The sequence below is a fragment of the Poecilia formosa genome, unplaced genomic scaffold (assembly GCF_000485575.1).
Source record: "Poecilia formosa unplaced genomic scaffold, Poecilia_formosa-5.1.2 Scaffold121, whole genome shotgun sequence".
NCBI classification, from domain to species: Eukaryota; Metazoa; Chordata; class Actinopteri; order Cyprinodontiformes; family Poeciliidae; genus Poecilia; species Poecilia formosa.
Window position 1 is genome coordinate 391,129 of NW_006800060.1, and position 13,247 is coordinate 404,375.

The window sequence follows — 13,247 nt, forward strand, 5'->3', positions numbered from 1 at the left end:
AACCTCTGACTTAATATATTAAAAAAGAATTTTGTGCTATTCTTTGACATCACTCTATTTAGATTTCTGTTGCCAGAAATTATTTATTTGTGTTATTGTTTGTCCCTTTGGGATTAACAAAGTATTTTTGAATTTGAATTGAATTCAATTTGAATTGTAAAATATTTCTGTGAAGTACACTATACTTCAGATAGACAGAATCCGGACCACAAGGATTTTTTCAACATCTAGTTGTGGAAAATTATACAACAGTTTAACAATAGAAAACAATGGCATAAGAATTAATAATGGAGTTACACAGTTTGTATAATTTATTATAGTGATGTGCAATATTACAAAATCATTGCCTAGGTTATTGCTTGGGTAAGATTAAATAGGTGTAATTTTTTTATCATAGTTTTTATTGAGCATAGACATCTGTTGAATAGAGGTGTTTCATTTATATTTAAATTGATTTCTATTTACATATCTGAAATAAAATCAATCATTCTCTCCCCATAAATGTTACTGCTCATAAACTGGAATTTCTCTCATAAAGTATAAATTACTTGCATTTAAACTTTAAGTTCTGCTTTACACAGAGTGTTGAGCTCCTTGTCCATGCCCTGTCATTATATGCCAACTCTAGCATACCCCTGAGGCAGAGCTGCCAGTGACTACATTAAAAGCTCTGCTAACGGTCCCAGCAGCGCCAGCGGCTCTGGTCTGCAATCAGTCAAAGACAACTCCTGTAATTCATTCCTTTTATTGGACGCTATTCTGTGTCTGTTAAGTCATTAAATCCGGTCTATACAGTAGACACTAGGAAAGGAGCCACAGAGTGAAGCTCTATTTTGCACTGGATAAGCATTATCTGGCCTTGCGACAGCCTGGCGACCTGTCCAGGAAGTACCCCGCCTCTCGCCCTGAACGTTAGCTGGAGAGGCACCAGCAACCCTCTCGACACCACTAAGGGACAAGGGTGTATAGGAAATGGATGGATGGATAAGCATTGTTTGGGAATCCCATGTCATAAATAAGTTTCTTCCTAGCGTCTTCTTTCTGTGTGATGCAATTGCACTGGACACTTGAATCCTGAGATTTTGCTGAAATTTACAAACGTTTCCCGGATACGATGTTGGTGCATTTTTTTGCGTCAACTCCAGGAATGACGCGAGTTGATGTTAAAAGTTCTTTTCAGGCTATGGTTACAGCTTGGTGCTGGGCAACATGCCTGCACACCCAAGAGCGAACAATGGAAGAAAACTCGAGTACCTTGAGAGAATCAACGCATGTACAGGGACAACATGTGAATTCTGTTATGCAATTCCACCAGATTCTCATCTCCCTTTAGTGTTTGATCTGAGATTTCTCCTACTGATTCTGCTTTCTCCAGTTGAATTTCAACCAGACCATTTAAACAGAAGGAGGAATTCTGAATGATGATGTTGACTTTCTGAGCTGTTTTAGAATTGTAGTCTGCCCATGTTGGGTTGTAGTCTCAGCAATGGCAGCGGAGGAAGTGAACAACGTTGTTCAGTCTTGTTTGACCACTCTTCCAAAAATTGAGCAAGTATAGTAGGAGTAGGAGGACTGTAGAAGACCTTTTACTGCTGACAAAGATGCAGTGGGGTTGTTTACAGTGCATGCAATTTCTGGTAAGTTTTATCAAGTGCCTTACATACATCACAGCTAAACATTAGTGACTGGATAAATCACTAACGTCCAAGCAATAATTTCTCTGTAGCTGAGTGTTTCGTCCCCCTGTAAGAAGCAAGGCTTGTTTTTGCCAGGCTGGCACAGACCAGGACACTCTTGTTGCAGGGCAACTATGCAAACTCCCACCCAGCGCCGCCCCATCTCATGTTTCATTTCTACACTGACTTCAACTTTCTCTGTAGACAATAGAAGCACATCGCCTCTTAAGCTATTTTTTGATTGAAACATTTGTGTTTGGAAAGTAAAACAAACAAATAAAAGCATCATATCGATACATCTTCATATGAACACATTATGTTTTCCTAACTGTATTTGGATTCAACCACATTCATGGCAAAACTGAAGAACAGAAACAGTCATTAAGTCAAGATTATGATTGAGTCAGTCATCAAGTGTGTGTGAACATTTGCTCTGAAACTCTGTTTATTATTATATGCTCATTGTATTTTAATTCCTGTAATCACTGTCTCTTAATTCTTGCTGTGCTCATGCCCCGTGCTCCAGAGACTGTGGCTGAAAATTAGACTATTTGGCTAAGCTTGTATATTTACACAAATGTTTTTTAATGTGCACCATCTTTACATTATATTTTATATTTTAAACAAATTAACCATTTTTGAAGCAGGACAAATGTAACAGACTGAACATTTCTCATGCTTTTCTTATAATTGTTCCAGCATTAATAACTGCATAATAATTCTTTGCAACGATTTGTTTTCTGTCTACAACAGTAAAATAATTTCTGTGATTCATCCTGCTTCTCTCCCTCACAACCACCATCAATATGTTATTTTCAAAACAACATTATCGTTTATCACAATATCTGATAGGACAATGTATTGTTAGTAAAATTTGTTATCGTGACAGGTCTCGTCTCATTCATCTGTTTTCTCCTCAGATGTTGAACATCTTCAGTGGATCCAGATCCTGAAAGATGCACATATGGCCATTGATGCCAACCTGCAGTGGGAATGTAAAGCCATTGGTAAACCTAAACCTAAATATCGATGGTTAAAGAATGGTCAACCGCTGACAACAAAGGTAAGACACAAAGCAGAAAGTAATAGCTTCTTCTAATAAAAAGATTATGTTTCTCTTGTCAGTAATACTGAAAAAAATGTGTCACAGCTGCAACTCCTGGTGTGTTTTTTTCAGGAAAGAGTTCATGTTGAAGCTGGTAGACTGACCATATCCACAATCCGTTTGTCAGACTCAGGGATGTATCAGTGTGTGGCAGAGAATGAATATGGATCACTGTATGCCAGCGCTGAGCTCAAGGTTGTAGGTAGGTTTCATTCACTGTGATCAACTAGCGTTGACAATAGAATGACAAAAATAGAATAAATAAGCTCGTCACAGAGCCCTGGCCTTTGCTTCCAAAAAAAAATATATATATATAATCAATTCAAACAAGCAGCCAATCTGGTGGTAAAATGAAATGTCTATAATTGCCAGTGACACACTTGACATTTTGGCTGACAGCCGGTCGTTGTCCCTCTACAAAGCGAGACAAATGGCTTCAACACGGGTCTCTTCCTTAGCTTCGCCGCCTGACTTTACCCAGCGGCCTGTGAAAAAATCCACGGTGATCCATAGAGGGGGAGAGGTGGTCTTAGAGTGCCGGCCCAACGCGTCCCCCAGGGCCACCATCTCCTGGTGGAGAGGAGGCGAGCTCCTGAGGACTGGCAAGAGGTAGGTTAACATCAGCGCCGCAGCACCGAACACTGACAAGTTTTATCATTTAGACCCATTTTTATATAGATCTATCCACAAGGGTGGTCTATCAATATCAAAAAGGGAAAGGAAAAAAAAACACTTATGGATGTTTCCCTCTACTTTGACATGCAGTGAGTGTTGGTTTTAAGGTGTTTTCACACCTGATAGTCCAAGACCAATGTTATATAATTTGTTACATTTTCAGACGATGCGGTTCACTTTCACACTGCACTTCGTGATTATACGACTTGGCAGAAACAAGCAGGTATAGATGATGAATAGTTAGATGGAAGCAAACACCATGTGCAAAAACAATTGCAAACAATTGTCCTGATTTTTCTGCTAACATTAACTCTTGGTTTCATGAATCTGTCAGTGTGTCAGAGTTGGGCTTTTTCATTAGGGCCATTAAATATGATGATGGTGCAACAAAGAACGATGCCACAGAATTAATCAAAGTCAAACGGTTTGATTTAGCAAAGAAAAAAAGACTGCCTTTTTCCTTGCTGTCGATTGATAACTCACTGAGTAATATCAAGAGCCCTGGAATCAGCAGAAATCAGTCCTTATCATGAGGCAAGTGAGAAGCTTAAAATAAAAAATCAGTCTGAAGTTTTCCAATAACCATTTTCACCTTCAAATATGCAAATTAAAAATCACCTTTTGCCTTCAGTAAAAACCATCATGAGTAGAAGAAAATGTTACCAAGTTGTCCTCAAAAATCTGAACAATAATGCTTCAAAAAAAATTATGAACTGGAGAGAAAAACAAAAGACAAACACTGTCACTTAGAACTATTGTGTGAGAGGCGGAGTTTCAGAAAGAGCAGGAGTTTTATAGAGACAGAGGCCCTATTTCAAGGCATTAAACTACAAAGTTGCATATTTTCTTACATAATTACGAAATTTATTTTAAGTCGTATTTGATAAATAGAGCATTTTTATAACACGGTTGGAAAAAGCAGGGCTGAGTCTGAAAAAGTTTGAGAAGCTCTGTTCTGTGGTATACTAAACATTTTCTGAGATTTGTCAATTTATTTAAAGTCAACTTTTACAGTATTGCCCTTTGGTTTTTGTTTTGGATTGATGAAAATGATCTATGGGGCCCAATTCTCAATGAAGGTGAGCCATTCTTGTTTCATTCGAGTCAGACACAGAAACTGACCACATATTGGGTCAACGGGTTTCCTGACTATGGGTCCACAGTTTTATTTATTCATGCTGGACAACGACACAAATCATTTTGCAGAGGTTGTGGGATGGTGATGGTCTTGGATGATTCTTTAATACCCTCCTTTACTAAGACTGATCCAACTCATTAATCTAAAACAATCTGAATACTCATGAAAAAAACAGTATGAAAACAAAAAATGGTTTCACAGACAAAACCTTTGGTTATTACTTTATTCAAGACTTCACATTGTCCCACTAATCAGCATAAAGTTGGTAAAGTGAGAGTTGTGTTTCTTAGAAATGTTACTACTATTAAAGCACCAAGAAGACCTGTCCATCAATAGCCAAAGACCATTCAAAATTAAAGAAAACAAGGGCAAAAGGTTAGAACTCTTGGTTCTAAACTGGAGCGTTTTATTTGCAGGATCCCATCCTACAAACTCAGTGTTAGGAATGATATTAAAGTGAGATAGTTGTTACACCAGTAGGCCCATTAGAGCCTTCTTTCAAGCAGCTCGATATTGGCTGGAGCAGCTTCTGAAGAATCCATGCTAAAAAAAAGTAATTTAAGCAGACTGATGAAAACCAGTCGTAGCTCTTACAAACTTATATGAAAAGTGATTTTCATTCACCTTGCAGCCATTAGGAGTCCTCTAAAATCAAATCCTTAGCAAACTGCCCAATTTTTTTTTACCCAGAATGTAACCAAAGCAGCCCTTGTCTGATTCTTAAGTTATTTCTCCTAAGGTTCCCTGGAACAGAGCGCTAGTTCCTATAGCTTATTGATAAATTTTCCTAGTTTAGACATTATAGCCTGAAGTAGAGCCTGACTCTGAAAAGCAGTCAATTGTTTTTGTGTGTCTGACAAAGATCGTACCTGCTTCAATTTAACACAGAATTTTACAAGTTAAGAAACAGTTTTAGTTTTTGCAACAGCAACTGGACATTGTGGTGGTGGATAAAGAACAGAGGAAAGCCGTTGTGGTGGATGTAGCAATACCAAGTGACTACAACATCAGGAAAAAGAAGCACAAAAACCTGGAGAAATACCAGGGCCTCAGAGAGGAACTGGAAAACACCTGGAAGGTGAAGACCACAGTGGTGCCTGTGGTCATCGGGGCCCTCGGGGCAGTCACCCCCAAACTGGAGCAGTGGCTAAAACAGATCCCATCAGAAATCTCAATCCAGAAATGTGCAGTTTTAGGCACAGCCAAGATACTGGAGGAGAACCTCAAGCTCCCAGGCCTCTGGTAGAGGACCTGAGCTCAGAGGATGAAAGAGAGAGAGAGAGAGAGAGAGAGAGAGAGAGAGACCACCCGCAGAGGGTGAGAAGGGAATTTTTTTTTATATATTTTTAATATATATGTGTGTGTGTGTGTGTGTGTGTGTGTGTGTGTATGCGTGTGTGTGTGTTTGTTTCCTTAGTGTACTAATTGTACAAATGATGTATAATTATTACATTTTCACTGGAAGGTTAGGTTTGTATTATGTTCCGCTGGCTGTGACTCCGTGAAAATCCCCTCATATCCCATGCAGTATTTATGACACAAAGAGCACCGGTCTTCAACAACACAGCACTCTGTGCTCCAGCTGCAATTTCTATTAACATACATACTTATCAGAAATGTACTGACATTCAGTAATTAGACAGAGCAATATGTATTGTCAATATGAAGTTTGTTTCGTGAGGCGCTATCTGTTTATTAAAACATGTCTTTAAGTGAAATAAGTGAACGCTAATATTATTAGCCTCTAATATAAAGGTGTGTTCTTTAAGGTTGACATTCTGTTGTTTCTATGTTTGAGGTTCATATTTTGATGTAACAAAGGAGGTAGTTCCTGAGTGTAAAACTACAGTATTTAAGACAAAGAAATGATGGCAGAGTGGCAGGATTAGCTTTTGTATGGATAGCTGTTAACAAGACTAATGTTAACTTAGCTTTCACAGGGTTTGAACCTTATTTGGTTATATCTAGAACAAACTCTCAGTTACTATGAGATCAAAGCCAGGTTGGATAATTCTACACTGATTTTAAATTCTTTGAAACAGTTTTGGGTTTGTAAAATCTTAATTTGTTGGGAGACATAAAAGGGGTTTCTTAATTATCATGTTTGTAAAAATATTATTATTATCAACTCATCTCATTTTTGTGAATGCAGGATGGTCTGTAGCCTCCTCATTACTGGGGTGTAATGTTACAAACCTAATAAATATGACCAGACTCTGCCCTAAATACATACCTGATGCATCATTTGTATGTGGGCAAGTGCAGAGGAAGCAGAACTTATTTATTTATTATTTCACAGTTTTAAGCATTACCTAGTTTCATTGCTAAGGGACCTGTGAATGATAAGATCTGAATACTAAAGTCCAGAAGGTTCACAACAGTATGGACTATAGTGTAGTGCATTCTGGGTAAGTAGAACCAAAACAAAAGTGAGTGCTAACATTAGCTGGAGAAATGGCTCGTTGTTGTTGACCAAAAACAAAAGAGAAATTCTACAACCTCTAAAATCTGAGGTTTTTATGTTGTTTTCTTAAGTGGCTCTTGCTACAATGCCCCCATAGGAGAGGAGGGGAACAGGTTTTCCAAAGGGTTTGATTGGTTTGACTCAGCAGAGAACCACAGCAGCTAATCAAATATCCGAAGCATATACTTCAGTTTTATTCGATTACAGCAAGGTCAGATTCATCAATTGGTTTTCCTTACTGACAAAAAGTGTAATCTAGACTTTTCGGTCATAAAAGCTCTTTTATTTAAACTTCTAATATGAATAAGAGAAATAAACCTGATTAGTGACTTTCATTGAATTAATTATGATGAATCCTCTTTTGAGTTGAAAGAATGGCTCATTTCTCTGATCTGAGCAGCTCTTTGGTTGCAATCAATTGTCTTATTTCAGGCAGAAGCAAAAACACTGTAGAAAAAAATAGATGGCAGAAGCTGAAAAGATGGAAAAATAATCAGTCGGATCCAAGTTTTTATTTGATTTGCCTGGTTACTTAATAAACTGCTTTATATTTGATCATCATGTAATCTATTTTATGAGTCGGATGAAAAGTGAAGTCTATTACCATTGTTTTCATGTCTGTCTTGGTTTTTGCTCTCCGTCGGATCGATACAGCCTTATTCCCACAGACGTCCTGCCTGAACACGTGACCGTTCAGATGGTGTATTTATCATATTTGTCATGCTTTCATCTTGGAGAAAAAAAGGGGGAGAAAAATTACCCAACTATTGAATAGCCTGTGCGTTTGCACAGGCTGGAACGGAATCGGTCTCCAGCGCAGACAGTTGTGCACGTCGCTCTTTGTTCTGCACCTCATTGCCCCTCAGGTCATGTTCTCAGCGCGCCTCCATCACTCACAGTTTGATATTTTTGTCAATAAATCAGCGCAAAGCACAGCGTGTCAGACATGCTCTTTGGGTTTAAGCTCGGCCCAAGTGAATACATATTTATTCTTGTGAGCTGCTATGAAATTGTTTGATTCCTGAGTCGGATGTTTGTCACATTTTTGTTTGATCATGTGAATTGACTGTGCCTTATTTATGCATGATGTTTTACATGTTTTCTGACTTAGAACTAAAATTACAATTTCTAGTTCAAAATGTTCTGATTCTTTCCTGTAATTCTGTTCCTCATGTCATACAAATCAGTTGCAGTGACAGGAAAAAATTTGCCCCTTGACAAATTTCATCTTTTTTGTGATACTTAAATACACCGACGGAGCTTACCTGAGAAAATTCAAAAAGCAGTTTTCAAATGATGAGTTCACTGACCAGAGGAACAAGCCCTTCTAAAACCAAGCTGACCCTATTAGAAGTCATAATTTCTCCCATTGGTAAATCTGGAAATGATTGTAAGTAACCATTAGTTTTGGAGTAATTTCCCCAGTCACACCCTGACCTGAACTCACTTAACTAGAACTTGTCTGGCAACATGAAGTAGGCTGAAAGCTCTAAAAAAAAACCATATCATATTTCAATCTAAAGAAATTCAAAAACAGATGAAAAACAAAGTTTGCATCATCTGCATATCTGGAAAGACTTTCAAAGCCATTTCTAAGGTTTTGAGGAATCCAGGACTAAGATAACTGAAGCAAAATGACAGATTTCTGCAATATAATGCAAAATAACTGGGTTCAAAAGTCAAGGGAAATATGGGATAAAATCATTTTAGAACCATTAATTAGTTCACCTGATAAAAAGTTAAACTATAATGAAAAATCCAAATCTATTATAACCTCAATAACCTTAATGAAGAGAATGAATAATTGTGTATTTTTCATGTCTTCCTGATGTCTTTAGAGGGATGATCCTGGAGGACGGCACGCTGCGCATCGCCAACATCTCCAAGGCGGATGAGGGCAGTTACACGTGTGTGGCCAGAAACCATTTTGGAGCATCCAGCAGCACGGGGGCTCTAGTAGTGAAAGGTATTTCCATGCTCTTTGCTCTTGTTCCTCTTTTTCTTTAAGCCGTGAGTTTAAATTATGTTAGTGGAGGGAGGAAGCACCTCAAGCATGACTCTGATAATGAAATATAAAGGCGCTTTATGTTCCCGCCCGCTTGTGACAGACGTATAAGTCATCCACGGGTTTGTCAGCTCTGAGTTATTGCTCATGTAGCGGAGTGGGACAAACCTCCGCTGCTGCTGTGATCGAAGAATATTTTTACTCATTCAAAAAGAGCTCCTGTCTCATTGTTAGAGATTTTTTTTTAGAAAGAATGATTATAAAGTGGGAGTATCCTCATTTTTTTTTCTAGTTGACGTTGTAATAGCTGTGTGCTTAATTATTCATGCCGAATTATAGGAGGCATTTGCTTCCTAAGTGAAGTTATTTAAGGTCACTTAATTACACTGATGGACCACAATCTGTCTCTCTATTCGAGCCAAATTAAGCTTTATTACCTTGTTCACTCGGCCAGATTTTATAGGGATACGTTCCACTAGCACATGCACAGTAACAAATGATCTTTCTCTATCTGCCGCTCTGCCACAGAGCCCACCAGGATTGTGGTCCCGCCTCTAAGCTCAGACGCCAGCGTGGGACAGAGCCTGGTCCTGCCCTGCCAGGTGTCCAGCGACTCGTCCCTCAGTCCTGTCTTCAAGTGGTTCTTCAACGGCAAGGCCATTGACTTCAGCCGGCAGGAGCACTTTGAGATGATCGGTGGGGTACGTTCACCATCCTGAGAAACGTGTTGCGTTTAGAAATTCATCTTCACAACTTTCTGGTGTTTGTTTCGAACTAAGCTCATGTTTACATTTTCATACGGATCACTTCCAGTACCGAGATCTGAGGGTTAGCATCGAGCGATACTGAGCCGACAGTAAAACAGAGATGAACTGACTAAAACTAGGGCCCCGTTTACACGACAACAATTTCAGGTGAAAATGGAAGAGTTTTGTTGCGTTTGCACTGTACATTTACACGAAAATGGTGAATGTTTTCTTTGACAACGGCACAGTTTGAGAACGGGTTCCAGAGTGCGAAGTTTCTAAAATGTACCGGTGTCTGTTGTCTTGTAAACAGAATAAACGGATCTTTTCTTCCAGAAAATCCCCAGCTCATACGTAGTGTGACACATTTCATAACGGCTGTCTACAAGCCACAGAAGAAGAAACTACAGAAAATGCCAGTTGCCAGAGTACTATTTGTGCTTCTGACTCTTATAAATCTAACTACAGCTCTCCAACACGCTGCTCATTTTGTATCTCTTTACTTAAATCATCGAAGACGGATCTCGTACATCTCCACTCCGTTAATTAGAAGATGTATGCGATGAAGAAACATGTCAAGGAGGCGCTACTGGACGCGACCTGGGAGAACAAGCCAGTGGTGGGATAACTTTGTAAACAATGTAGTCGATGATGAGGGAAAACTTTCGTTTGTCCAAGCCTCACACCAACTAGTGGCGCGGCAGGGGCATTACACCTTTTCGATTTATGCTGTTTCTGTGTAAACAAAGATTGTAATTAGAACGTCTTCATGTAAACGTGTTAATAGAAACGAAACAAAATAATATTATAAATAATATTCAGTATCAAGTATATAGAGTATTCATTAAACTCTGATCCATAATCACATAGCATTCTGGGAGATGTAGGCAAAGGAAAGGCTTTAGCTGCTCAATAAGCCTGTCACAATAAACAATAAATCAATTAATTAGCTTAATAAATTAAAATGAGCTCAATATTTTTATTTACGATTTGTTGTTTTTCTCTTTTTCTACCAAAAACTGAACGATAAAAGTCTTAAATCTGGTTCTTTGGTCTCAACTTTTTTGAAGTATAATTTTCTTTAAAGGCACTCCATAGTTAATTTCATTTGTTGTTTTGTTTATTTATTTTGGCTATTTAAAATGTCTTCCAGTTCCAGTGTTAAATGTTCATTAGAATTTAAAGTTTATTGATCTCTGAGGATGTGTTCTTCCATTATTATGCCATTACCATTATAGTTTCTTGAAGATGGTCTCAAAACGACAACAAAAATGTTTTTGGTTATCACAATAACCTTCTGGGACAATTAATCATCCAGTAAGTTTTGTCATAGTGACGGGCCAACCTAAGCAAGGGTGGTAGCATCAACTCACTCACTCTTTGGTTACCTAGCAACAACCAGTTGTGTAACTTGTGCAGCAGTAGGTATCTCATGATGTGATGTTGTTTTTACATCACACTTGGATTATCAGGCAGTTAACTGGATAAATCTATCCGGATCCTCAAAAAGGGAACAAAACATGTTTTGCTTTTCGTAATTAGAGCATGACCTAATGAAACATAAAATGTAAAAAAGAGCTGAAGAAATCAAAATTGGACTTATTGTGGTCTATGGACTGAAGTGTCCAGTAGATTTAAAGACAAAGAAGATCTGCATAGACCTGCTTGTCAGCTGTGCTCCCTGCTGAAGTGTAAAGCTGAGATCAGACCTGCTGGAGTTTGGAATATTACACAACAGAGATATAACACTGCTTCTTACGTTCCCCATGTTCCTGTTCAGCGCTCCACTCTCCCACATTGTTGTTTTGCTTATGGATCTCACATTGCCCATTACATTCAGAGAGAGACATGTTTTCAAATTCTCACCTCCGCACTTCTTACTTTAGTCCTTACATTTATGACATACGCTTTCAACCGTCTGGGAGTTTTAGTGTTATTTTGGGAATTACTCAGACATCCACACTACTCTGATAGGAAGTGTTTGGAGGACTAAATCAGACATTTTCTGTCATCAATACTGAATATATGTGTGTGTATATATAAATAAATTGTTATATATCTACTTTAAAGAGACTTTACTAGAAGTTGTTTTGGGTTTATTTAAAATGCAATGGATTCACAGACAGTAAAGAAAGGGAAAAAGAAAAAAGGGAGGAGAGAAGAGGGACAAAGGTGGGAGAATGATCTAAGAACAGAAGAGAAGAAGAAGCATAGAGGGAATACAGGAAAACACTAGCTGTGTTTCCAATCAACCATAGAACTGTGCAAATGGAGATCACAGCAATATATTTGCTCAATGGAAACATGCCAATTTTGAAAAAAAAATGTTTTTCAATTAAACGTTTTTGCACTGGAATGAGGTGATCTTTCAACTGTATCAAAATTGATTTATTGATTTTTAAAACTGCGAAATTTCTTATGCATTACACGAGTCACATGATCAACAGCCAGATGTTACTACTGGCGAAATCTGCAAAGAAGACAATGAGAAGTAGCAGGAGGATGATGGTTTATTTTGTTGCAGCTCTTACAGCATCACAGTTCATAAAAAGCTGTCAACCCAACGTCGTGAATCCATAACTCTTCTGTAAAATTGATATCTACAATTTCCTGTAGATCTGACATAGCTGCTTCCAAGTAGGCGGGGCTTGTTGCTCCAAAATGCAGAAGTCTCTTCTGATTGGCTGAGAGATGATGAGCGCTAGTAACATGTCTGAGATATAATTATTTTACATGTAACTCTTTACATCCCTCGCTGCCATAATTTTTAATGACTTATCACGCAAACAAGCACATTCATGTGTGATTGTAATTTCATTTCTTATTTATTGGAAAGATGGCAATTCCATAATTGTGTGTTTTGTTTTGTTTTTACATTAGCAGAGCAAAGACAAGGATTTGTGTGTATTTGCAGAGGAAACGCAGCTAATGCCTCATTTTTCTTTTCCAGTTCCTCTTGTTTTTCCTGGTTCTAAATTTTAAGTCTTTAATGTATGACAGATATACGAATATCTCTCATACATTCATAATGAGCTTGAGTGTTTCATATTTCACAATGTTGGTAAAAAGTTGAGTCAGGAAAAAAAAATTACTTGAAACATATTTACTTATTTGTAGGAACCTGCAAAAACCATTATTTAACGTATCAAAATAATTACATTTATTCTCATTATGAGTGTATAAAACAAGTGAGTGGCACTGGTTCCAATATAAAATAAAGTCAGTAAGAATAAATTAAAAATCAGTTTAACCTGTATTGTCTGAGGACAGCACTGCTTTTGAATGGAATGTAGAAACAGGCTTAAAGCTTTCACCTGTAGCTACACAGATAGAGCTGCTGCTTTGTGGTGTTCTCTTGTAACAGCAGTTTCCTCTGTTGGAAATTACTTTTTTTCTACTTCAGACAATAGATGTCATCCTTCCTGTTGTCATTGTAAA

The 13,247-nt window shown here is 37.9% G+C and overlaps 1 protein-coding gene across 1 annotated transcript in view; it reads left to right on the plus strand.

Moving 5' to 3' along the window:
• cntn6 (contactin 6) overlaps positions 1-13,247 on the plus strand; it is a 168,812-nt gene that overhangs the window by 115,782 nt on the left and 39,783 nt on the right. The window contains exons 10-16 of the mRNA XM_016675751.1: positions 1,194-1,273; positions 1,479-1,552; positions 2,566-2,739; positions 2,854-2,983; positions 3,240-3,390; positions 8,897-9,024; positions 9,592-9,764. Coding sequence (XP_016531237.1) covers positions 1,194-1,273; positions 1,479-1,552; positions 2,566-2,739; positions 2,854-2,983; positions 3,240-3,390; positions 8,897-9,024; positions 9,592-9,764 — 910 coding nt within the window. The remainder of the gene's footprint in view (positions 1-1,193; positions 1,274-1,478; positions 1,553-2,565; positions 2,740-2,853; positions 2,984-3,239; positions 3,391-8,896; positions 9,025-9,591; positions 9,765-13,247) is intronic.